At 39.3% G+C, this 24520-nt stretch overlaps 1 protein-coding gene across 1 annotated transcript in view; it reads right to left on the reverse strand.

Annotated features, from left to right (window-relative positions):
* TULP4 (TUB like protein 4) overlaps nucleotides 1–24520 on the reverse strand; it is a 157816-nt gene that overhangs the window by 111755 nt on the left and 21541 nt on the right. Inside the window, 1 exon segment of the mRNA XM_040551039.1 lies at nucleotides 16989–19272. Coding sequence (XP_040406973.1) covers nucleotides 16989–17240 — 252 coding nt within the window. The 5' untranslated portion in view covers nucleotides 17241–19272.

Genomic DNA, 24520 nt, shown 5'->3' on the forward strand with positions numbered 1-24520 from the left:
GGGGAGTTTTAGGTTGGATGTTAGGAAGTACTTCTTTACTGAAAGGGTTATTAAGCATTGGAACGGGCTGCCCAGGGAGGTGGTGGAGTCACCATCCCTGGAGGTCTTTAAAAGACGTTTAGATGTAGAGCTTAGCGATATGGTTTAGTGGAGTGCTTAGTGTTAGGTCGGAGGTTGGACTCGATGATCTTGAGGTCTCTTCCAACCTAGAAATCTGTGTCTGTGTCTCTCAGCAGTAACCTTGTCAAACCAAACTCCCTTTTCTCCCATGAACAAAGAGATCTCAGTTGCAGCTCCCACCTGTACGTACAACGCTCCAGGTCTGCCAGTGCAATTCTGACAGACTGACTGAGCTTTTGAAGCTGTTCAACGTCTTTTATCTGCGTACGTGCGTGCTGAATGCAGCCATCCTTCATGCTGCAAAAAATCATCATCTGTCGCCGCTGTTTTGACAAATATTACATGGAACAAAGAGGTAGGAACTGTACTGGGAGTCCACGTCAGGTCCTCTATCCATCACCGGTTAAAATGTCCCCCACTAGACTCTGTTTCAAAGAAACACATAAGCTCTAACTATAATAAGTGGTAATTGTCATTATTACATTGGCCACCATTCACAGCTGTAAGGGGGTGGAAGAAAATAGGGAAAACAGAAACCATCATTATGCCACTGTGTGGGTTTTCGTTTCTATTATGTGTACTTCTTGTGCCTCTAGTCTTAAAATGGATATAAGGCAACTTGAAAACACATCGAGAGTACAGAAAAAAAAGAAAATTCAAATGGATGGAATAGATTAGGTTCTGTATGAGCTACAGACTAGCACTATTGAAACGAGGAAAATAAATCACTATAAAGGGCTTTCACATAGGTCTATTAAATAATGAGTGGCATGGAATAAATAGGTAACAACTGTTACTGCTTTTTGCAGTGCAGAAAATGAAGGTCATTGAAGCAAATGAGACGGATGGATATTCAAATAACAAAAGAATGTACTTTTTCACAGAACTCGTAGGTAAAATGTACAATTCATTATATATGTCAAAATTTTAAACAGATGCAAAAAAGCAGTTAGGTAAAAGTGGTACGGACACAAAGTCTGCACACCTGGCCCAGGAAGCTCCCGAGCTACAGACTCCTGGAGAGCAAGGGGCTGCGTTGGGAAAGTATAACTGTGAGCTCACCAGTGCCTCAGCTCTCTCCTACACATTGGTACCAGTCATTTCCAGAGAGGCAGGACACTGCCATCTGCACATTTGATCTGATACTCTATGGATGCTCTTTACTACTGTGGACAAAGCCTTCAGCATCTAGGACTGCATGCTGTCCTGTCTCAAATTGGAGACACGCAGGCAGCTACAAATTAATTCTAAAAATTGCCAGTTGCAATTGCCAGCAACAAAGCAGACAGCTGCACATACACCTGTTTCTACAACACATCTCAGCACAGCCTTACCAAGCCAAATGCCCAAAACCACAGTTACAGTGAATACCCTAACACCTTGCAAGACTCCTTTCATTGCATTGCCTCCAGAAAGTCCAGGCAGAAAACTCTGACCCAAACAAATCTGTCAGTAAGCAGTGGAAGTCGAGTTGGCACACCAGAAAGTGGAACAGAACTGTTTTAGAAATATCTATGGGCTCTGGAGCTGATGTAATTGAGATGAATCAGACCAGCAAGACAAACAGACACTAATTGCCAACTAAGGCTGAAGAGCTCCTCGAATTCCAAAATGAGAACGGAAACTACCAGGAATACAGGAAAAATGGAATTTGTAAATGCCAAAATGACAGATAAAATGAAAAAAAAGACTGTTGACTATTGCTGTTCCATTTTCAAACAGCAGCTTATCAGAAAGCTCTGAAGACTGCGGCGTGTTTCATCACAGCCACAAGCCAGTACCACAGTAATAGTTTTCCGAAGTCTCACATAATACTACCAGTGAAGAACAGGAATTGAGACATGCTAAATTTTAGGTTACATACAAGGGTGTAAAAGACTCTTCCTTTCATCATCCTCCTTTTACACCACACTCCTGGATAGTTGACCATAGGTAGCATCAATCCTTGTGTTCAAAGCTACAACGAACAGAATGGAGCTTCCTATGGGTATGACGAGTTTTGATTTATGAAGACAGCTTAAGGGCCAAAGAGAGCTTCAATAAAGTCAAAGTTCTGCTTGATGCAACAGAAATTGCTCCTTTATATACTCTTAGCTATTTTAATGAATGTATGTTTCAAATGAAAACAAGCAACTTCCAGCTTTCCCAAGCACACATTTCACATAAACAGATTTAAAAGGAATGAAGGGAGAACGGCAGAATATGGTAACAACTGAAAACATTAAAATACTTTTAATGCAAAAGGGTGTTATTGCAAGGGGGGAGAGGGAGAGAAAACTACAGGAATGTTACTTGAGAAAAACCAGCAGTGGAACTAAAGATATACTTATTGCTATTATTATTGCTAACATTAAAATACATACCTAAATAGGGCAAGTGGAAAAAATAACAGTCAGTAAGAATTCCATAAAGCAGCAACTATGCAAAGCAGAAACCAGATGTAGATTGCCAAAAGGTTTAATAAAGGAACAGCATAACGTTCAGGGTGTGTTTGTTTTCAAATGGGTGGATCCTACCAAAAACGCCAAGCCACGTGTTAGGCTCTTCTCCAGCCCTCACTAACTGAACCTGCTTTGGGATGATAACTTGGCCCAGGTGAAGTACTACAGTTCGGATTACAGACCTGGCACCAACACAGATTTCATTTAAATGATCTTATAATAGGAAGGGTCTATCCGTGAAGAAATACTTAATTAAAAATAGGATGTTTTAGAGAAGCATTTGTACTTGGTCTTCACTTGCCCATAGCCTTCAGACAGCTGCAAAGGGTTTTCTGGAGAAAGAAGAGAAGAAATCAGCAACACCAGAAAAATCCAAAACCTCCAAAGGAGGCATCTTTTTCACATTCTAGACCTCATCCTGCAAAACATTTTGGTAGGTGGGTCTTTTGTGCGCAGTGGGTGGGATAAGGGCCCTGATACCATAAATCCAACCACAGAAAGCAGACCTGTGTTTTGGAAAAGCAGCGTCCTGACTCGTACCAGCACCACAGGCCCCCTCCTTGCAGCCAGCAGTCCCTAGGCAGGCAGAACAACCCAAAGGCAAGGGGCAGGGAGGTGCCAGCCTGCTCCTCATCAGTTACAGGACCAGCATCCCGCATCGCAAGGCGGCTTCCAGCCGTGTTTAACAACTTGCATCTCTGCCTCATTTCACCATGCCCTTCTTTTCTTGTCCTTTTCTGGCTGCCTCCACTGCGAGTCTTGTTTCTTTCAACAGAGCTATTTTTATCTGGTTTGGGTCCCTTCCCTTTCACTCTTTTTAGCTGCTACCCGTGTTTTTCCCATTCCTTTGGGTAGCTGGGAACTAATCCCTTTGTGGGTCGTTTGCAAGAGGTCTGTTGAGTTTGTCCTTGTGCCCGATTATCTTATTTTTTATTTTTAATCTTGCCTGGTTGTGTTTTATTTGGCAGTTTTATGCAGGGATTTGCTTTGAGTGTTTCATATCTGTTTTAATTCAGCCCATAGATGCCTCACAATAGGAAACTTAAGAAATGAGCTAAAATAAATAAGGATGACATTCAAATGGTTTCACACCACACATGGGCAAGAACAGAGTTGCTGCAATAGAGCATTTCAGTGATAAATGAATTAAAGGACCCAGACAAGAGGTAAACATCCAAAGGCGCCATTATCTAATGCCTTTCATCTGAAAGGACCCTGGAGCACTTTATTATATAGCTTTATAAATAAAAGGAGATCATAAAACAGATTAATATTCTGAAAGATCTAGCATGCTATTTGTACTAGAGTTTGTCATATACCCACAGCATTTAACAGCCTTTGGATGTCAGACGGTTCAGCATCCTGGTGACTGAGAGTTCCTGCCGTGGTCATTTCTGCTCTTTAGCTTGACTCAGTCTCTTACCACTGGGGTCCTTCAGTGACAAAAACCCTATAGAATGGGGGAAGCAAACCCAAATCCTCTGCTACTGTCCAGCTACAGGAACAGCCGGTCTCCAGCGACAGAGCAGCTGCAGCACAGAGCCCTACCATCACACATGCAGTGGCTGGCTCCTGCGGCTGTGTAAGGCACGACACTTCATCCCTGCCAGTGGGAGCAGGGCAGTCACATTTCCTTCGTTAGCACAGTCTTGAGGAATCATGAATGCTAGGGCTCCGCATTCCTAGCACGTTCAGCAGAACACAGTAAAGAAGAGCATAGCCTACAGCTCTTTGGGTAGAAAGATCAGGCATTGCTGGTCCAGACACATCACACTCCTCATTGCTGCCAATGAGAAGCGTGGTTTAAAATCCCCATCTGATCCCTTGGAACAACACATTTAAAAATGAGAAGTGATAGGAAATTTCAGAACAGATCCCACAGTTATTAGCCTCATCCTAGCCACCCAGAAATGAATAGAAATTGGTGAACAGCCTTCCGTCAAACAATTGCGTGGTTGCCATGATAAGCCTTGTTCCAAAAATTGTCAGTCGATTAAAAAAAATCTTGGAAGCAATTTTTATTTCGGAACAGGTCTCTTACTTTCAACTTAAACTATTACTGGCTTGCAGAAATGGAAAATAAAGATCTTCAATTTTATTTCAAGTATTTCAAGGTTTCCCCTCCCTATTTATTTCAAGTAGTGAACAAAGAAAGCAGCCTTTCTTTAAGAAGAATTACAAAGATCAAGAAGATTGAGTAGCATGGTTTTTGAAAAAAAATATTTTTTTAAGTTCAATACTTTTAAATTGGGGGAAAAAATCTAACTTTTTCTCTTTATCTGTTTCTTTAATTTTTTTCCTCTTCTAAGAAGTAGAAAAAAATAGGCAAAACAGCTGCAAAACAAAATATCAACTATCAACAGAGTAGATGAATGTTTTACATAACCCATCATGACCCATTAAAATGAGTACTGGCCATGGGAATAGTTAATAAATAAATAACAACAACCCACCTTTCTCTATTATAGAAAATTATTAGGGAATAATTTCGTTTTGCAACAAAGACAGCTAAATCTATACTGACAGAGGCAAGATACCCACAAGTGCCACAGCACAGTACGGTGGAATTGTTACTAAAGAACACTTGTCCAAATAATTTGGAAAATTACCCACCATCACATTGGATAGTGAACCCCAAAAAGCCCCCTCCACAACCACTTGGAAACACGAAGAGCGTTTAAAAAAAAAAAAGCTTTACCCACTTTTTAAAGCCTCCTCTACTGCTTGCACACCTATCTGGAACTTTATGGGCCTCTGCCTCACTCTGGCAATATAAGGGCTTTAAAATGCACCTCCAGCCTTAAGGGTGATTTATTTAACAATAGCAACTGTTTACTCAATAAATTTTCACCCTATGTGTATTCAAAACTCACCTCTGCTGACATTCAAGGTACGAAGTTATCACTGCAGAGTTAGCATAGTAAAGAAAAAAAGAATACATGCTTTTGTTGTTCCCACAACCAAATGAATCTCTTTGCTATTAAATACAACAGTTCATGCCACTGCGTCTGCTTAAGACCACTAAAGACCCATGTTTAAGAGATGGCATAAGAGACCTGGCCTACATTAATCTACAAAACCTTGATTACTGGTGAGGATTAAGAGCTCAACTTGATTTTCAGTCTAACATGGCATTTGCAGCACTGGTGAGGATGGAGCTAGTTTGTGGTAAACTGTCTGCATTTCTCAGGGGACTCTTGAGTTAGCTGAAAACAAGCAGCTTCTCCCCACATGCTACCTTACGTTCTCCAGCTTCCAGGCCTTCCCAAGGGAGCCACGCTACCGCGCTTCAGATTCAATTACCCATCTCTGATTCGCACTCTTAATAACCAATGCAGCACATTAAGTACATCACAAAATTTTTAAAGAACACTTTAAGAGTCAAGCTCAACAGGACGAGTTAGATCTAACAACTCTAATGCCGTCAGTATCAGCACTGAACTCAGTTACTAAAACCTTCCATTAGCAAGAACTCTTACACCTCCGCTGGGCGCGATCTGCATCACTGGAATTGTTCTGAAGCTCCGAACAGGTAATTTCGAAGCTGACAGACTTATTGCGACTGAATTACAATAAGCTGAATATAAAATACAACTAAAAAAAAATCTCCATACTCTGACTGTTATAAGCCTTAAGTTTCAAGTTTTAAACTTAGCCATGCTATCCATTAAGGAATAGCTCAAAATTAGCTAGATATATGCCACAGAAGCACTGCATTGGTGCCCACGTGCTGTGGGGCCACATATTACTCATGACCAATCTCTGAAGATGAGTCATGAACATTTATTTTAAAATTGGCTTGTGAAATCAGATACCCAGAAGAATACCAAGATGGAGCGACAAAAGCAAATGCTTTAAGACCAAGAAATGCTGGCTGTGTGGAATGATATAGTATCTGAGCATATAAGAAAATTAATTAATTCTTCTTCACAGCTCCAAACATGTTAAAATCATTACTTCCATTACTCAGAAAATGAGAAATACATCCTGGTTATGGTGAAAAGATCAGCAAGAACCCAATTCTCCACAACAACATTCAGCTGCCTTGACCACATGACTTCATGTATCCTCAAGCAGTCCGTGTCCTTCACTGCATATTTATTGATTTTCAAAGCAAATAATACAGAGTTTGTTCAGTAAATCGTCCCTCATCTACAAGATACCATCCATGCACTCAATGGATGAGAATTCAAGAAAAAAAGGATTTGGTCAGATAATTAAAAATTGAATCATAATGCATATGTACAAACACAAGAAATGAATTGACATGGTACATCAACTGCAGATAATTCTGACATTTCATAACTTCTGATAGCTTAATCATCCTGATACACAGTGGATGTCTGACAAATTGTTTAAGCTTTACAAAAGAAAGAAAACCTTCACGTTGCTCCTGACATCCACCATCAATCCACAAAATGACAGGACTGATACCCACTATCTACATTTAACTAACAACTATTAAAGTTGTCATCTCTGGTTTTGATCACTCACTACAGAAGATAAAGCTATTCTGACCATAACTTGATAGCTGTGCACAAAACAAAGGGAATTTGGGACTTCAGAACAATAGGTCCAACTCCAGGGTATAGCAGAAAGTCTTGTTATAAAAACAGCAGGTTTTTATACTCTATCCCCTCCAGTTATTCCTGTGCCTTACATCCAAACAGTCCCAAACTCCCACCCAACCCTCCAGGTTGCTCTGTTCCCCAGGTCCCACTCATTCCCACCTCTGCATAAATTCTCAACTCTTTCCCTGTTCTTATGGACATTGTTATCAGTTAATGAATAATTATAGTTCCCTACATCAAACTGGTTAACATATCCCTACTTTAATAAAAACAGCAAAAATAATAATGGATGCTCATCACGTAAAGTTTTCAATTTTCCAACAGTAAACTAATATAGGAAAGCTTACAGCTTCTGGAGAATGAGTGGAAATAATGCTCAAAACTCAAATGCTACCATTATTTGCAACAGTAATTTAAGAACAACATCTTAATAGCAACCTATTTCTAATATTACTAGTAGTATTAGAAAAATCAACCTAAGAAACAAGGCAGCTTTGGTATTAAAAAAAAAAAAAGTTTTCAGTGTTCTGTCCTGAAGATTACAAACATAAGGACCACAAGAAACTTAAAAATAACAGCTACCCCAAAATACCAAGTTTAAAATATCTTAAGTGTCTTATCATTTTCAGACAGATACACTTGCTATTAAATCTCTCTGCTTTTCAGTACTAAAGCCTCACTCTGAGAAACTGCCTTAATAAAATATCTCAAGTGAAGTAACAAAATGCCTGTTCCTGCACAGTGATAGTTTTCATCTTGGGTATATATATCAAAAAGGTGTTTAGTTTCAGTTGTTATTACCACTGAGTCTTTACGACACTAAAAATGGACAACTTGTAGGAAAGTAACACTGAAAGTATATGAATGGCTATAGGAAGAGCAGGCATTACTTCCTTCAAAACAAGACAGCTGAGCAAGCAAAATAGAGGAACAGAAAGCTTAGTCCTTTCCTTCTTTACCCTTCAGGCGCTGAGCAGTGAGCTGGCTGAGTACGTACGAAGTGACCACAGGGACTACTGGAACTGTTACCATGATTAGCCCAATGAGATTCCAGTTTCATGTAGGGCCTTCAGTAATACATAATAATAAGGTGCCAAAGCCTAATTTGAATGTGTTTAAATCAACAGAATGATGTTATGGACACCATAACACCTAACAATTTGAATAAGTAGTACTTATTAAAATTACAATGTTCTAATTTGTTAACCCTCCATGTGGATGCATTTCTTCTGTAGTAAGTATTTACAACACAGGAGGACAAATTTTAACCTTAACCTTTCTTAATTTGAAACACTGTTTCATAGAATCATAGAAACACAAGGTTGGAAAGGACCTACAAGATCATCTAGTCCCACCATCCTCACAGGACTTGTGTTCCAGGCCCTTCACCAGCTTCGTAGCCCTTCTCTGGACATGCTCCAGAGCCTCCATGTCCTTCTTGTAGTGAGGGGCCCAAAGCTGAACACAGTACTTGAGGTGCGACCTCACCAGAGCAGAGTACAGGGGAACGATCACCTCCCTGGTCCTGCTGGCTACACTATTTCTAATACAGGCCAGGAAGACTTCTCATTTCCCTCAGACAAAACCAACATATATATTCTAATATATAATTCTCAATAAACAAGTGCTAAGTTTTTAAAATGTTTATAAATATTGCTAATATTCAAGAGACCCTATGACATGCAGACTTCTCTCACAAGTGGAGTGCAGGGTCTACACTCCCTATTTAGTAAAAGGACTACTAAGTCTGAAGAAACTGCAGGATATTATTCTGGAAGTAGTAAGAATTCTGGAAATGCAATGACATTTAAATAAATCCTGTATAGGGTTGATAGCATTCCATGAGAAAAGAGCAATTCCTACTTGAACATCTGTGATCAATGGGGTGTCTGCAGGCAAAAGTAGACTTGTTAAGATGACATACGTGAGAAAGCATTTATCTTATGCACTGCTAAACATAACTTATGCTAACTGCTCACTTTGTACAGTAAAGCAGTCTGTGCCAGTAACGTAACATCAAATGTCCCTCCATTTCATACACTTGCTTCAGTACTGGTCCACTTTGGTCATGAACTATATTCCTGTAACTCATGCTGTAACCAGAACGAGAAGTGATAGGTACTTGCAAACTGCAGCCCTTCTTAGCCACTTAGTCATCCTCTGCATACTTTTAAGGACCTTGTATTTCAGGGAACCACATTTTGAGCATCCAGTCTCAAAAGTAAATACAATTCCTCCCACAGCAACACATTAATTAACAAGGTATTTAACCTTATCACTTGAGTGCAGCAGCTGAAAGCACACCTTCCTCATAGGCTCCCAGAATACTTCTGAACTGCAGAGCAAGACATTTCTGAGACTGGTTCTACTCCAGCTACATCTGCGTCTCTCTCCCACACACACGCAGGTACATGCGCACATTTACCCAAGGTAGTGCTGATGTGCTGGCTGCAGATTTATCGGCAATTCTATTTTGTCTGTCCTTGACAGAACAGTTTCTTGCCATCTTATTTTACACACATTTGAGCCAATGCAGTAATTAGGGCACTACTATCTTGTGACACAATTTCCCTCAGAAGTCAGATCTTCCCCTGCCTACATTTTGTATTTATGACTTCATTTTACCCGGAGCTGCAGATTTATATACCTTACAACAGACTTATGCTCTGCAGCTTCTACAAAAACTGCTTTCCAAGAGGCATGGGTTTTATTGGTCCTTGTGCCATGTGGACAGTTTCTTCCCCTCTTCAGCTGCTTAGCGAGGAATTTCCTTCTCAAATTCTGCTTCCCTTGTTAAGTTATCCTCACAGCCAACAGCTTTGACTTTCTGCATTTTAATCATCTCTACCATTAATTCCTTGTGAGGATTTTGACTGTGCTCTTCAACTGCTTGACAACTTAGAATATCATCTGGATTTATCCTGAGAAAGATGTTCTTCTCTGCCTCCTCTGGCACATCAGTTTGTTCTCTCATTTTAGCCAAAGTCAAATTGCATCTCTTCATACTTCTACATCTGTATCACTTCCTGCCTGCCTCCAAGAGTTAGGGTTTTTATGTCACTCCACCAGTTTAGAACCAAAGGCTTTCACCTAGATTTACAGACAGCTTTCTGCTGTCTGCAGAGAGCTACCAAAAATGCCAATTGAGGCTCCACCAATGCACATCCTCCACCACCAACCTGAGAACCCTGCTGTTCATCAGGGTCCGTGGTTTAAGTTCCTTCCTGCTGGCATGTCTCTTGAATAGCAATGAATCAACTGTACTTTTGAGTTCCATTACAATCTGACTAGGCTAAACAAAGCTACAATATTCTTCATTAATAACATCATCTGTGTAAATTTAATTCCCTTAAAATGCAAAAAAAAAAAAAAAAAGGGGGGGGGATGTATAGGGATAGTTTTCCAATACACTCATTTCTCAAATAATTCCAGAGCTGGACTGTCACAATTCTATACTGAAATTGTAAGACTACCAATTCTGTTTGAAAATTCACAAACATAAGGTTTCTCAAATAAAATTAATTATTGTTACTTCCTGTAAAATTTGCTAGACAAACAGATTACTTCTCTTCAAAGAAACTTGTAATGCAAAGGGAATACTAAGAATTCCCTCAGAAATTTTGCACACGTTCATAAAAGACACTGTGAGAGCAGAGATGCTGGTTGCTCAAGGACAAGTGCCTGTACTGTTTTTTGTCTATCCTACTACATTCTGTCTATACTTGACAAGCAATTACTTGGTGCTTTATGTTCAATTATATTGTGAAATGTTTATAGTTTGTAATGAGTATCTTATCTGCTCAGACTATCTGTAATTTGATGAATTCCTCTGGGAACCGTTTAAAGTAAGGCAGTGTCCTTAATGACTACTATGGCTCAGAAAAGCTATCATAAAACCTGATTTCTCCACTATTCAAATGCTCTGCAGATCCTGTACCTATACATATACAAGGCCTTCACAATTACATATTTAGTTGTGACTTTCCTTATTAAGGCGCTCATATACCAAGCTTAGATATGAACACAGCAGTAATCTCACCTCTTTACTATACCTATAGGGTTTCTAATCATTAAACTTAAAGAAAAGGCTACGAAAGACACTTTTTGCATGCTGTGGAACATATGTAAGCTTCATCAGAAGTTTGATTTAAAATTTATAATTTAAAATACTAGTAAGAAAAAGACTAAATAATCCTCTTAATAAAGAGGATTAAAATGTATCTTAGCTCTTTTAATGCTTGCATTAAGAAATTAAAAGCACACAGCCTAAGCCCACACAGACAGTTCAGAAAAAGTTGTAATAAAGGAGCCTGCATAAAATCTCAGTGTTTGTCCTTTCTGCAAATAACGACTGAGAAAAGCCTGGCAACATTAGTCACAAAGCAAAAAGTTAACAGAACCAACCCAGTCAGGCACAGGACCCGTTCTCCTGCAGGTCCCTTCTCACAGAAGCACCAATTCTGCCTCTCTCTGCAGCACTATATTTTTTTTTTTTTGTGGCTACAACCATTTGAGGACAGAGGAAGGGCATGGTTTGTAGACAGATTTCACAACTTTTATTGTATTAGCTAGCAGTGTTGTAAAAACTAGGCAAGCTTTCAGAAATACAAGCGCTTGTATGCCCAAAAGCATACCTTACTTTTCCAATTACACCAGCTTGCCTTAACAAAAAGATAGTAATTCTGCCTACAAACCTTGTCCTGTCTCCTCTGTGCAGTGTCAGGAAAGCAGGAGAGAAGATCTGCAGTACCACTGCAGTTTACATCAGCATGTGCCTTGTACCACCGAGGTGCCTATAGCCAAAAGGCATCATTACGGCATCTCTCTACCTCAAGATTTCTTAAGTGTTCACAAATGGCAGCTGTTCCAGACGTGTCTGAGGACAGCGACTGATACGAGGTACCCATGCTGTCGACTCACAAGTCAACCCCTTTTTTTCTAACCATAACAGAAATCACACTTAAGATTCAAATGCAAGTTACAATTAAAGCAAAGTTGTTGTGTTTTGTTTTGTTTTTTTTTTAAACCTGTATTTTTTCCTATGTTCTTACCAGTAACACTACAAACCAACAAACACTGCTGAGAAGGTTTATTTGTTGGTTTTGGTTTTAATGGACTTGCAGAAAGAGCCTGCTCTGAACTTTCGCACGCAACCCCCAAAAGGTAGGCACACTAAAGGAAAGCTTTCTTTGTAATACAGGAAAAAAAGGATTTGTAACCTCCTTCCACTCTAAAACAAAACCAAACCAAGAACTGTCCAGAGACTTCCATAACAAAAGTAGTATGAGAAGCAGCATTTATTGAATACTTTTTGAAAGGACAGTGTTCCTTTGAAAAGCTGTAACTAAAAATAATTCATTTGACACCTTAGCTGAGATACATTTACATCCCTTTTCACTTCTAAATCCTGTGCTAAACAAAACAGGGTGTTGTGTTTTTTTTCTGCAGCTACAGTCATGCACTTGGACACTCCAAGAAAGTCAAATAAATGAGCACTTCACTTTATGTTTACAGTAAAAATCGTTATGCATACTCGCTAATGTATTCAGCATGTTACTTAATTCACTGCATCAGAATTTGCATATTCTTGCACTACTTGGTAATGTTTCAGTCCAGCAATTAGCATACTGAATCTTACTAAATACATCAAAGATGGCTTTTTAGTTCGCACAATGAAAAATATACACCTGCAAAACATTTTAAAATACTAATGATTAAGAAACATCAAGTGCCATAGAACCATTAGCATCTTAATACACTAGACACAACAGAATCCATTAAAATAAATGCCTACAACAGCACCATCCAACCAATTTGATTTGCGGGCATCTTGTAAATCTTTCACTGGGAGAGAAGATCCCTGTAAAGCTAATTGATGTCTACAGAGGATAAGGTGTAGGGTGTTTTTTCTTTTAATCATCTTTCACAGACCTCCCTGGAAATAGCTCCCCTGAGACCTCAGGATGGACCAGATGGTATTGTAAAAAATTATTCAGCCTTCAGAACCTACTGGTCACACCAGGTGAAACCCTGACCTTGCTGAAATGACCACATATTTTGCATTTAATCTGTAATTTACTACAGAGTCAGAAAAGGAAAGTACTCAAGTACTTTTCTAACGCTGTTTCCCAATACAGTCAAGAGAAGCCATGTGAGGTCAAAATCAGAGACTTCTACATATCACTCCAATTCCTGCACAGCATTGTGTTTACACATGCAGGGAAGGGGAAGGAATATTTTAGGCCACCACACCTCAGCAGCTCCCTGGCTGCCTTGTGGTACAAGGGCACATCTCCCCGACTTCTAGCCTTTCTCCCACACTTAAGAAACCCCAAGACCAGCAGCCTCCACCAGTCTCTTCTCAGAGGCCAAGGGAATTGCTCCAGAGCCAAACAGAACCGTGCACCTCCGTGGCCTTTCCCACCTGCTCCATCCACTGTGTGCCCCGAGACACGTCCCCTGCCATGGCCAGGGACAGGAGGTGCTTGCTCCTACCAAACATGAAACAGCCGCAGCTGCACGGCACACGTGTCTCCTTCCTTCTGCACCAGTTACCTCTGCCTTTGATACACATCAATTTTAATTTTAATTGTTAGAATGCTTACCCTTACGTTAATGAGAATCAGGATTATAAATATATATTTTTTTTTAAATAAAAGGGATCTGTCACAAAATGTGGTATTTTCACTTCGTGCCATAGAACAAATGGAATATGCTTATTTTTATCCTTTGTTCTCCCTAGAAACTACAGAAACATCAGGCTGTTAATTAAAGTAATACAGCAGCCACTTCCTAGCTTCCAATTCTAATAACCAACCTTGAAGCAAATGAAAAAAAACAACCTTGGCTCAAACTACCAAGCATTTCAGTCGCAATTACTGTCCGATGCAATGAATCATGCGAATCCACCACTGCAACATGCCTGTCAGTAACTCAGTCCTAGGGATTCTTCATTCCCATTTGTTCTGATATGTCTGTACCAGCATGCCTACAGCAGAAAAGGAGCTGTGTACCAAAAGGTTTCAGTGAATCTTTTCAGCAACCATAAAAACATCACAGAAATACATGGCTAGCACCCACCTTCACAACCTGCTTAAAAACAGGCTCATGTTCTTGCCCCTAAGCAGTGCTGCTTTTACCTTTTCAAGATTTTCACCCTAAAACTGAAATACAATGTACTGCTCTGCCCACAGCACATTACTAATTATACCCCAAACGGAAAGCATTTAGCTTCTGTGTTTTCACCTCTCCTGCTTGTTCATTACTGCATTTGATTCTTTATAATTGAATGCATACTAATATTAAAGCAGCAATGTATGTCAGAAAAAGCAAAAAACTTTACTTGTCACGCTAACATTATCCCAAAGAAAAATATGCAGATGTGTAAATCATCATTTCTGAGAACAAGACAACACAATGCAATCCCGCAAGTGGTCACTGAAATACACAGGCACTTACATGTTTAAGTCAAAGACACCCTTTGGGCATTTTCTGTACAACAAACGCAACTTTAGTCAGACACATACACCAGGACATGCTTGTAAAATTAGCATTTTTCATTGCATGAGGTGATACACAAAAGACAAGGTTGCTGTTGGCTTCCTTTTTAAGATGAGAAGGGAAAAGAAAAACATGTACTACTACTTATGCAAACGTCTGCAATAAGCGCTGTTCAACATTTTATTTAAAGAATCTTTCAACAGATCGTTTCTTTAGAAAACATCTTTCCTTCTATAACTATTTTCTTGTACATTCCACTATTTACCTCTAAGTAGTACCAACCCTTGCATTTCAGTTTCACTCCTAGGAAAACCAGTAGGATTATTCCATAAAAGACAGGAAAACACTCAGTAAGCCTGATGAAAAGTATTTTATAATGAATCATCTCGCATTACTACACCAATGCCCAAAAAGTACCGCAGCAGGAAAATCTGACAGCAGCCACAGACTCACCACAAAGCTAGTTGCTCTAAAAGCCACTTCCCTTCTTCCTTAGGTAGGGCACATTTTTGACACCACCACAGCAGCCTTGTACAGAGAAGTGAATTGGTGGTCTCTATTCTGGTCATTCTTACATTTGCTGCTACCAGAAAGATTGCTTACAGAAACACGACCCCTTTTTATTTACAACAAGCTTGACTCAGCACAATTTAAGAGCCCAAATCGGGGGGGGGAAAAAAAATCACATAACATTTTCATTTCATTTGAGATTCTTGTGCCAATCACTGTGAGGGGAAAGGATGCACAAACAGCACAGCTCAATATACAGAGCAATGATGCAGCGACCCAGAAAGAGAATCTCATGGCCAACTGCATAAGTAAAGCAAAACTAGCCCAAACCAAAGGGCAGCATGCACATCAGCATCTTTTTCACTTAACTGGCATGTACTTAAGCCTACCCTTGTATTTTCACATTCTGCAACAAGATTTCACGTTCCCATAAACAGCACTTCCTCTGTTGTTTCCAATACACATATTATGCAAAAGCAGAAAAATAGGTGCCCAGTTCACAGAACAGTTAGAGAAGAAAATAAGGAGAAATGAAAATGTGATCTCTGCATCTCGCATTTCAAAAACAAAATCAAATCTGCAACTGAAAGTTCTACTGAGAACGCAAGGTGGCCCAGAGCAGACTGCTAGATTAAAACACAGCTCCTCCCTTCAGGAAGAGGCGCATGCAAGTTTTTTTGATTGTATTCCATACAAATATGTACATGAATCTGTCTCTCATCTATAAACATAATCTATGTAACATACAATACACCCCAGTCTATACATACCTGTGTACAAAGTGTGTGCAAGTAGTTATTTAAGACTAAATAATTATCCCTCACTCCTTTTTTCCTTAAAAACTGGATCATCATTGGTATTAACACAAGAACCAAACCCATCCACCCCTCAATCTTAGGTGCTGCTTACGTCAAAAGGACAACATGTATTACAGTCAAACAAATAAGTAGCACAAAAGACAAGAAAAAGAGCATTGTATCTTTGGTTTTAACTTCAGAACATATGACATTATTCCTCCTGCAGATCTAGGAGCAAAGCTTTGATACAGACAGACTCTTTTTGAAGAGCATATCCAATGCAAACATAGCTTAACTAAAACGCGGGCTCAACACAGCAAGAAAAGAATTCTTACACCTGCCCTTAACAGCCTGTACACTACTGGGCATCCTTGACACTCCCCTTGAAGCGTTATGCAGAGAAACGGACAGGTGCCCAGAAGACAATAAAGCACTGCTGAAATACCAGCTTCTCCCAACAGATTTACCCCTTTCAGAAAAAATACACTGAAGAGGTTTTGTATCATTGTAATCAGGACAATGCCTTGCATCCTGAAGTTACAGTATTGTACTGCAGGGCACCTTATCATTTTTCTGGTATGTCCCATTTGTTCCATTTACTAACAAACTTAAATTTTCCTGCAGGTGACAGCTAAGACGACACTGCCGCCTGCTGCAGGACAGTCTGGTATGCAGTTTCTGAAAACTGGCAGGCTATATCTGAGCTCCTCTCTCACCCCTCTGCCTTTCCATTACTCTTCGAAGCCAGACTTTAATGTTATGCAAAAGCAGTCAGCTATCAAAGTTTTTAATGCTCTTAAACGCATTTGTTGAGTTTGCCTGGAAATTGGGCAAACTCCAGACCTGCTTCCAAAGAACATCCTCACCATAAACCTCAAGCTTTTCAATCTATCAAAAAAAACCTCCAAACACATTGGATTAGTCCTGAGCCTCCTCCATACTCCTCCCCCACCAGGTTACAAGCAGAAATGCTCTACAAGAATTCCTGCTATTATTTCCGAAGCCAGCTCCAAGCTCGATTGTTAAACCGTAACACACGGTTTGCTTACCTCGCTGTTGTGGCCCCTCAAATTGAAGTTGATTCTCTGAGGGGTGTTCCGGTCCCTCCTGCAATGGCTGGAAGTAAAAGTGACGCCTACAACTCCTCTGCCATTGCCTGTTGCCAACCAGCCTTCCTCATAGTACCGCCTCCTGCACACGGGCTTCTCCTTCTCACTTTTGGGAACTCTCCCTTTCCAGGAGAGGCAGAGGATGTTGGAATCGCTGCAAAGAACAGGCCCATGTTCCACTGCTGCATACATGCTTTTTAAATATTTTATTTTTTGACATAAGAAAGTAATGTGTCTAGTGCACAAAATTTAAATCAATTTTTTTTTTTTATTGATAAGACTGACCTGGGATAGATCATTGAAAGGGAGGAGGATGGGGTCAGTGTTTATAAATATCCACCAAATGCATAGTGAAAAATTCCTCTATAAAAGATGATGGCAGTTGGCTAAGAAAAAGTAACGCTTAAAAAAAAATTCAGGTTCATTTTTGTTTTCGAGTCTGTAGAGTGAGGGTGCACTTATCCTTTGGAGAAACAGCTACTTCATAAGAGGCGCTCAAGAAATGGTTAAGTCATCTTTTTGCTCAACTTGATATAATCTTTATACAGCCTGAGATTCCAGTTTAGCGTAATGCAATTCCAGAGACAAAGAGTTGCAAATGTGTAGGTTTCAAGTAACTTAAGGCTTTTAAGATTTCCTCCAGTCAGATTTTCTTCAAAAGTTCAGTTGCAGAAATTTAAACACACGCACATACATATATATGTATATATATGACATTCATCTTTTCCAAGCTGCCCTCTGGCATATCTTTTCCATCTGATGTATTTCTGCTGCTAAAGCTGAAAGAGATTGCATAAAGGGAAAAAAAGGCACACAAACCGTGCGAAACAACAGACCCAAACTTGTGCAGGCACTGGTGTGCCAGGCCAGATGTGAAATCCCTCTTGAACTGCTCGTTGGACTCAAAAGTTTTTGCAATCCAAAGCCAATCCAATTTTCATTGCAGCACTTTTTTTCCACCAGAGACCCAACACAGCCTGAACTGTTTATCACGCTATCTTGCCTGCTTTCCCACTTTTTGCCGCCACACACGAATGAAAAAGAAACCCCCTCTTCATTTATAGTGGAATCAAAAACACTCTAAAGCTTTTAGCTTTCAAAGCAGGTAAGTTTGCCTCAGGTGAACCATGAAGTTGTCTCTCCTCCAAAACAGGCTAAAATGTCAAGCTTGTTTTCCTTTACTTTTCCCTTTTTTCTGCTACAAGGAATCACAGACTTTTCATCCTACTGTAAAAAACAAATGCCAGAATTAAAGCACATCAAGTAAGCACTCTTTCAAAATCTTCTAAAATTCAAGGAAGGAAGAAATATAATCATCTAAAAAAGAAAAAGAAGCAGCATTAAAAATCTGACTTCCTGGTTTCACTATTTCTCTAGGTATTCTCCTTGCTTGTTTGATCAGATCTTTCCTTCTTGATGCTTGTCTACAGCACAGATTCATAGTTCCAGACACAACATTTGCAGCTGTACAAGAAGGAAACATATGAAGTATTCCAATCGTTTTATTTGAGTAACATTTATGAGCTCAATCAATTAGTATTTATACCACACTAAGTGAAAAGAGGAAAAAGGAGAGGGAGAAAGAATATGCAAGGCGATGACCTGGTTAACTCAAGAAGGATGACGAGGTTTGCTCAGTTCAATGCCCAGACTTGTCCCATAGTTCCTCAACTTACTTACTTCCAGTCATCATTACTCAACATGTGGTCACGATTTATTAGTCCATTCACAAACTATTGAGGCCAAAGCAAAATGTGCCAAAGATCATACATTATTCCTCTGCAATAACAAAATCAGTTTCCTCTGCCCTCGGTATTCTTCTGTTTCCCTCACAGTTATTGATTTAGATTGTGGAGGTATTTATTAGGCCTTTTCAGTGTGTAGCGTGTTTTTTCTTCCTCTTCTTGCAAACTTTTTTCACCCGTGAAGACCATGGGGAAAGCTGAACATTACTGGCAGCTGTCTTTCCATGGGTTACCGATTCCTGTGCTGGAAAGGTGCTCCATCTGATTCTTAAATTAATTTTCATCAATTGCAAAGCTCTCAGGAATACACAAGAGCAAGTCTATGTGATGACAAGGATATGTGCGTTTTCATGTACATGCAGTACACACCAGCTCAATCAATCTGGTACTCAGAGCTGCATCTGCCTTCTCAGCTTAGCTGCGGTAATCTTGTAAGACGCCCGACATTCAAAGCTTGAAACCCCTGTGTTCTTCCAACTCTGAAAGACAAAGCACACACACATACACACACAAGAAAAAGAAAAAAGTAAAAAAATAAGAAAATAAGCCACAAAACAACTTTGATTACTGTCACAGTAGTTCCTGTATCTCTAAGAATTATGTTTAAGGATTTTATATAGGGCTCCTATAAAATATATATGTTGTATATAGATACATGCAATATTCAGACACACAGTACAATATTTTCTTTTTCACAATTGATATGTACAACTAATGAAATGTATCCAGGAAGGATACGTTATGAAAAAAAATTTTGTTGTCCACAGTCACTGAGGAAAACTCTTAGGAAATGATTGCCACTTTGTGGGGCAAGGGTCGGGAAGGGAGGTGACAGCGGCAGAACAGATGCAGAGTTAGATCCCAAGAGACCAAACCAGGATCACAGACTGGCTGGGACCTCTGGAGGCCATCTGGTCCAACCCTCTGCTCAAGAAGGGCCACCCAGAGCAGGCTGCCCAGGACCACATCCAGGCAGCTTTTGAAGATTTCCAAGAAATTCTCTGTAACATCTGTAACATGCCCAGAGATTTTGTAATATCTCTGAACAACTTGTGCCAATGTTTGATAACCCTATCCTCACAGTAAAGTGCCTCCTGATGTTCAGGAGAAGCCTCCCGTGCTCCAGCTGGTGTGCACTGCCTTTTATCCCGGCACTGGGCACCACCAAAAAGAGCCGGGCTCCATCCTCATTGCACCTTTCCTTCAGGTATTTACAGACATGGATCAGATCCTCCCCCCAGACTTTTCTCCTCCAGTCTGAACAGTCCTGGCCCTCCCAGCCGTTTTTCATATAAGAGATGCTCCAAACCATGAGGAAGTGTGTTAAACATAACAGTCTCGAAAGAATAAAGCAATCATCTGTCTTTGTATTACTGCTTTCAGGAAGTCTAAGATGCTACAAAATTAAAGCCTAGATGTTTGAATAAATACAGATGGACTTTAAAGACTACTCAAATCCTACTTAATTCTCCATTTGAAAAAGTGGAAAAAATTACCCCAATTCTGTTTATATGTAAAGCGTATAACTAGAGTAAAAGAGATCAAACAAAAGGGTGCCCAGGATATTCCAGAGATATATCTGAAGTGCAAATGAACAGTTATTACATCTATACAGATGCTGCTAAAGGAAACTCATTTAAATTAAGAATTGCATTTGTTACATTCATTGGAACTGTAAAAATGGTCTTGTCTATACTACATATAACACTATTAGTCTAACCTTTTGAGTAGGTGACCACTTTTTTTTTTCAGTTTAGCATAGATGTACCAATAATAATTTAATAAATAAACATGGATGGATAGGTAGATAACAAGGCAAGGCCATAAGATGGTTTACAGAACAATTTGGCTAGCATACTTATCAGGAAAACTATCCACGAGGTTTGGTTAGTCATTTCAGACTTTTCAGCATTACAACTAGCCAAGATTTAAAAACAACAGTTGTTACCTTTTTTTTCCCCCCATCATACCATGAGGAGGATATAAGAAATGCTATGTAGATTTCCCAGATCTATGGTGCTTTTCAATTGCATTCCAAAGACAGTTCGTATTACAGAAAAATCAGAAAAAACTTTCAGAACACGATAGTTTGAAGAAGAAAAACTGCATTTATCCTATAAACAAACTTGATCCTGTACCTGGAAAATCAGAGCTATTATTTCCATACCCACTGGCGTGTTCCTCCTGAACAGATTTGCATTCAGGAGTAAACATTTTATAATACCAGCATCTATATTATAATGCAAGCTTTATCCTACTGAGACAACAACACTTTTTATTAAGAAGTCTCCGAAACATCAGTAAGAGCAGTATGAGTTAAGTAAACAGAAATGTTTGAACTGTGAAAGTACCATAACTTCAAGCGGATTTTAAAATACAACTGTAGATCCAGTGGCTTTGCACAACCTCTGAATGCAATTTCTGCCCTCAATCACTGCGTAGAAAATCAACAAGTTTGAGAAAAGGACCCTTCTACATCTTGGCCAGCAGATTTCTCTCATCTGAGTCTCATTTGCCGTCACTTTCAGGATTAGAGAAACCAAAGGCTTCTCTTCTTAAAAATACTCTTAACTGCATCAGGAAAGCTGGACAGGCAGAGATGACAAAATCTAAGTACAAAAGGAATAAACTCAGCTATTATTCAAATACCTTTCTCCCTACAAGACAGGACATCTGTTTAAATCAGTGAGGGTCAACACTTCCTTTATGTTGCATTTGAATTCAGCAGGCAAGTTAAAAAAAATACTGCTAAGACAGTAGCGTTAAGTACAGAAAAGATAAGCCAAATTAAGATTATATATTAAGGTTTAATTCTTTCTATTCTCCTCTCCTTCATTTCTACCCATCCAGTATTTCCTAAGAAATAACCTAATTAAAATATTTAAATGCTAGTCTTCCCCCAAGAAGATCAGTATCTGATTTAGACACACGCACCCCTTCTCTTTTGCCATCACAGCAGTCCTACAGTCCTGGTCTGTTCCACTAGTTCAAAGCAAGCTTTTTGCCTTCTTTTTCCCCACAATAAAATACAAATTAACAGTTACTACCTCTGTTGCAAGGCATGTGGAAGAACTAACAATAAAAAGTATTACGTAAGAGCTAGCTGTTATTTGTTTAATCTTACCACTAGTAAGAATTCAGGCTGGGCTCCCCATATAAAGAACTTAGCTTTTCAGATGAAATGTTCAAACTAAATTTCCTACTGTAGGATTTTATAGCCAGGCTTTATGCACCTATTCTTTCAGAGCAGGGAAGGGACCAACCCTGGAAGTTCACTAGATCCTGAAGAAATTTTTTTTTTTTTTTTTTTTTTTTTACTGGTAAGTTATTTCTAGCACTAGTCAGACACTAAATATCAAGAAATTGCAGTAATGTACTTTTACTCTCACTTAAAGGGCAGTGATGTAAAACATTTCTTAGGCAGAGATATCTAATGAGACAAAAACATATTAGGCCTGCAACACAGGAAAAAAGAAGGATCCACAATTATTTGATTCAATTTTGCTTTGCCAATATAGCTCTTCTTCCACGCAAAACCAGCAAAAAGTTACGTTCCCACACCACAGGAATGAATTCAGATATTAATTTAAGTTAAAAATAATAAAAAAATATTAACAGTGGCTCTCATATTTCAGTGTCAATATTTAACTCATCATTTTTACCTCCTAAGTGCTTCTGTTAACTTATATAAAGTGCAAGTGTTAAGCCAGTTAGACAGCCAGAAAAAATATTTGCTTGTTCTCATGCATCTTTCATTGAGGTGTCTCTCTTTTGTTGACAGAAAGGAGTCATGCACAGCCAAGTGTACCAATACTGCAGCAAGCTCTTCAGCATTTTATGTTTATTGAAAACCTCACTCTTCACAGCTTCAGAATAGAGTATCTGAAGGTGATGATATAAGGAGACTGGTAAAAGAAGGAAAGCAGAGAAGGCAAATCCAGGTAAGTACACAACATTTCTAAATTATCTTAAAAAAAAAAACAAAAAAACACACCTCACAACAGGACACATTTTTAAGATTCTGACCACCCAGCAATCTTATGGAAAGAACTGTAAGCTACAGAGTCTTTGAAAAGTCAAGCTACCAGATTTCAGGCTTTTTCAGCCTAACCAAATTTCCTTCCTGTCAAACTTGCATGAGGGCAAAGGAAACAGAAATTTTCCCTCCCCTTGCAGACTAAGATGGGAAAAGATACACATCAGAACCCATAACGATGGCAAGACACTGAGAAAATGCGAAAAAATAAAATTAGAAAGAGACCACAAAATTGCATTTTGATCTGAAGGATCAAACCACAAATGGTTCTGCACAAGCTGATGGCAGATGATCCCACTAGCTATCAGACAGTGACTGTGGGATTAACCTTCAAGGTTACTGCTGAACACAGTACTACAGAAGTGGCACTTCTGATAGTGCAGTCATTCTATTACAGGCTATACACTTCAGAGCTGAGAGATGGCCAGCTGACACACTTGGTTGTTTATGTAACCCAACTTACAAAGTAAAATAAGTTAAGAAATCCTATCCAACATCCAACTATCCAATCCTATCCAAGTTATTTAACAAAATTAACTACTCAGTTCCTAAAAGGCTGAAGTAGATAGAAGAAAAGATAACTGGGTTGGGGGTGAGATTTCTTTCCTACTAAAAAAGAGACAATTCCATGGGGATAAAGTGTAATTTTGAACTGCGTTAACTACCGATTTTCCTTTTCTTTCACTCATCTCCTCTAATTATCCTTACTTCATTCACCTTCCATTGCACTATAGGCCCCATTGAGGTTCTGTATTTCTTTCATATTACATAACAACATACAATTTGGAGGACAATTCTAAACATATACCAATAAGGCTGTAAAAATGTTCTTCACTCCTAGGTAGAGGAAGAGAAAAATGTCAGAAGACGTTCAATGTTTGTTCTGTATGTTCTTAAATGGTTCTCTCTCCACAGCTTTCATCCCTGTGTAACTCTAGACGTTCCTCCCCTGCTCCAAGACAGCTGCACAGGCAGGGCAGGACAGTCAGCCGTGCTAATCGGAGATGTGAGGAGGTTGGTAACACCACCAGAGCTGCACAGAAACAGATCCACAGCAAAGGTGCAACCCCAGGCACTGTGATCCTAACTGCCAGTCCATTAATACAGACGCTGTACTGTCAGTTATGCACTGTGACATATTGTTAAGCAAATAAAAGAGACAGAAAAATGCATTTGTTGGCATATGGAGAGAAATGAAGCTTATATTAGCGGCTGTTCAGCAGACATTTGTTGTGAATACTGGAAGAATTGACTTCAATGCAATGTTCTAACACACAACCACCTCCTCCACCAAGTAAAAATACTAATAGCTGATCATAGCTGCTGTGCTGAATGACCTTCTGGGCTTCTTTTAACAGCGAAGGCAGCAACATTTGTACACTTTGTACATTTCTAAAAGCGAAAGACCTTTTCTCATGCACAGCTGTCTTATACGAAAGATAAGGGCAACATTTGTATTATTTCTAGAACTATTAGATCTATCCCACTTCTGCTGCTTGATGCTACACCATCTGACTTAATGGGGGTTGCATTAAAAATACACTTAGGAAGAACAAGCAAGAAAAAATTAAAAATGTCTTCAGGAAAAATAGTTCCAAGAAAAACACCGAGGGTTCTTAAGCAAACTGTTAGAAGCTATTAACTGGCAGTTGCCAAATTTACACACACATTCTCCAAAAGGCGGGGGCCTG

Source organism: Cygnus olor, chromosome 3, assembly GCF_009769625.2.
Source record: "Cygnus olor isolate bCygOlo1 chromosome 3, bCygOlo1.pri.v2, whole genome shotgun sequence".
NCBI classification, from domain to species: domain Eukaryota; kingdom Metazoa; phylum Chordata; class Aves; order Anseriformes; family Anatidae; genus Cygnus; species Cygnus olor.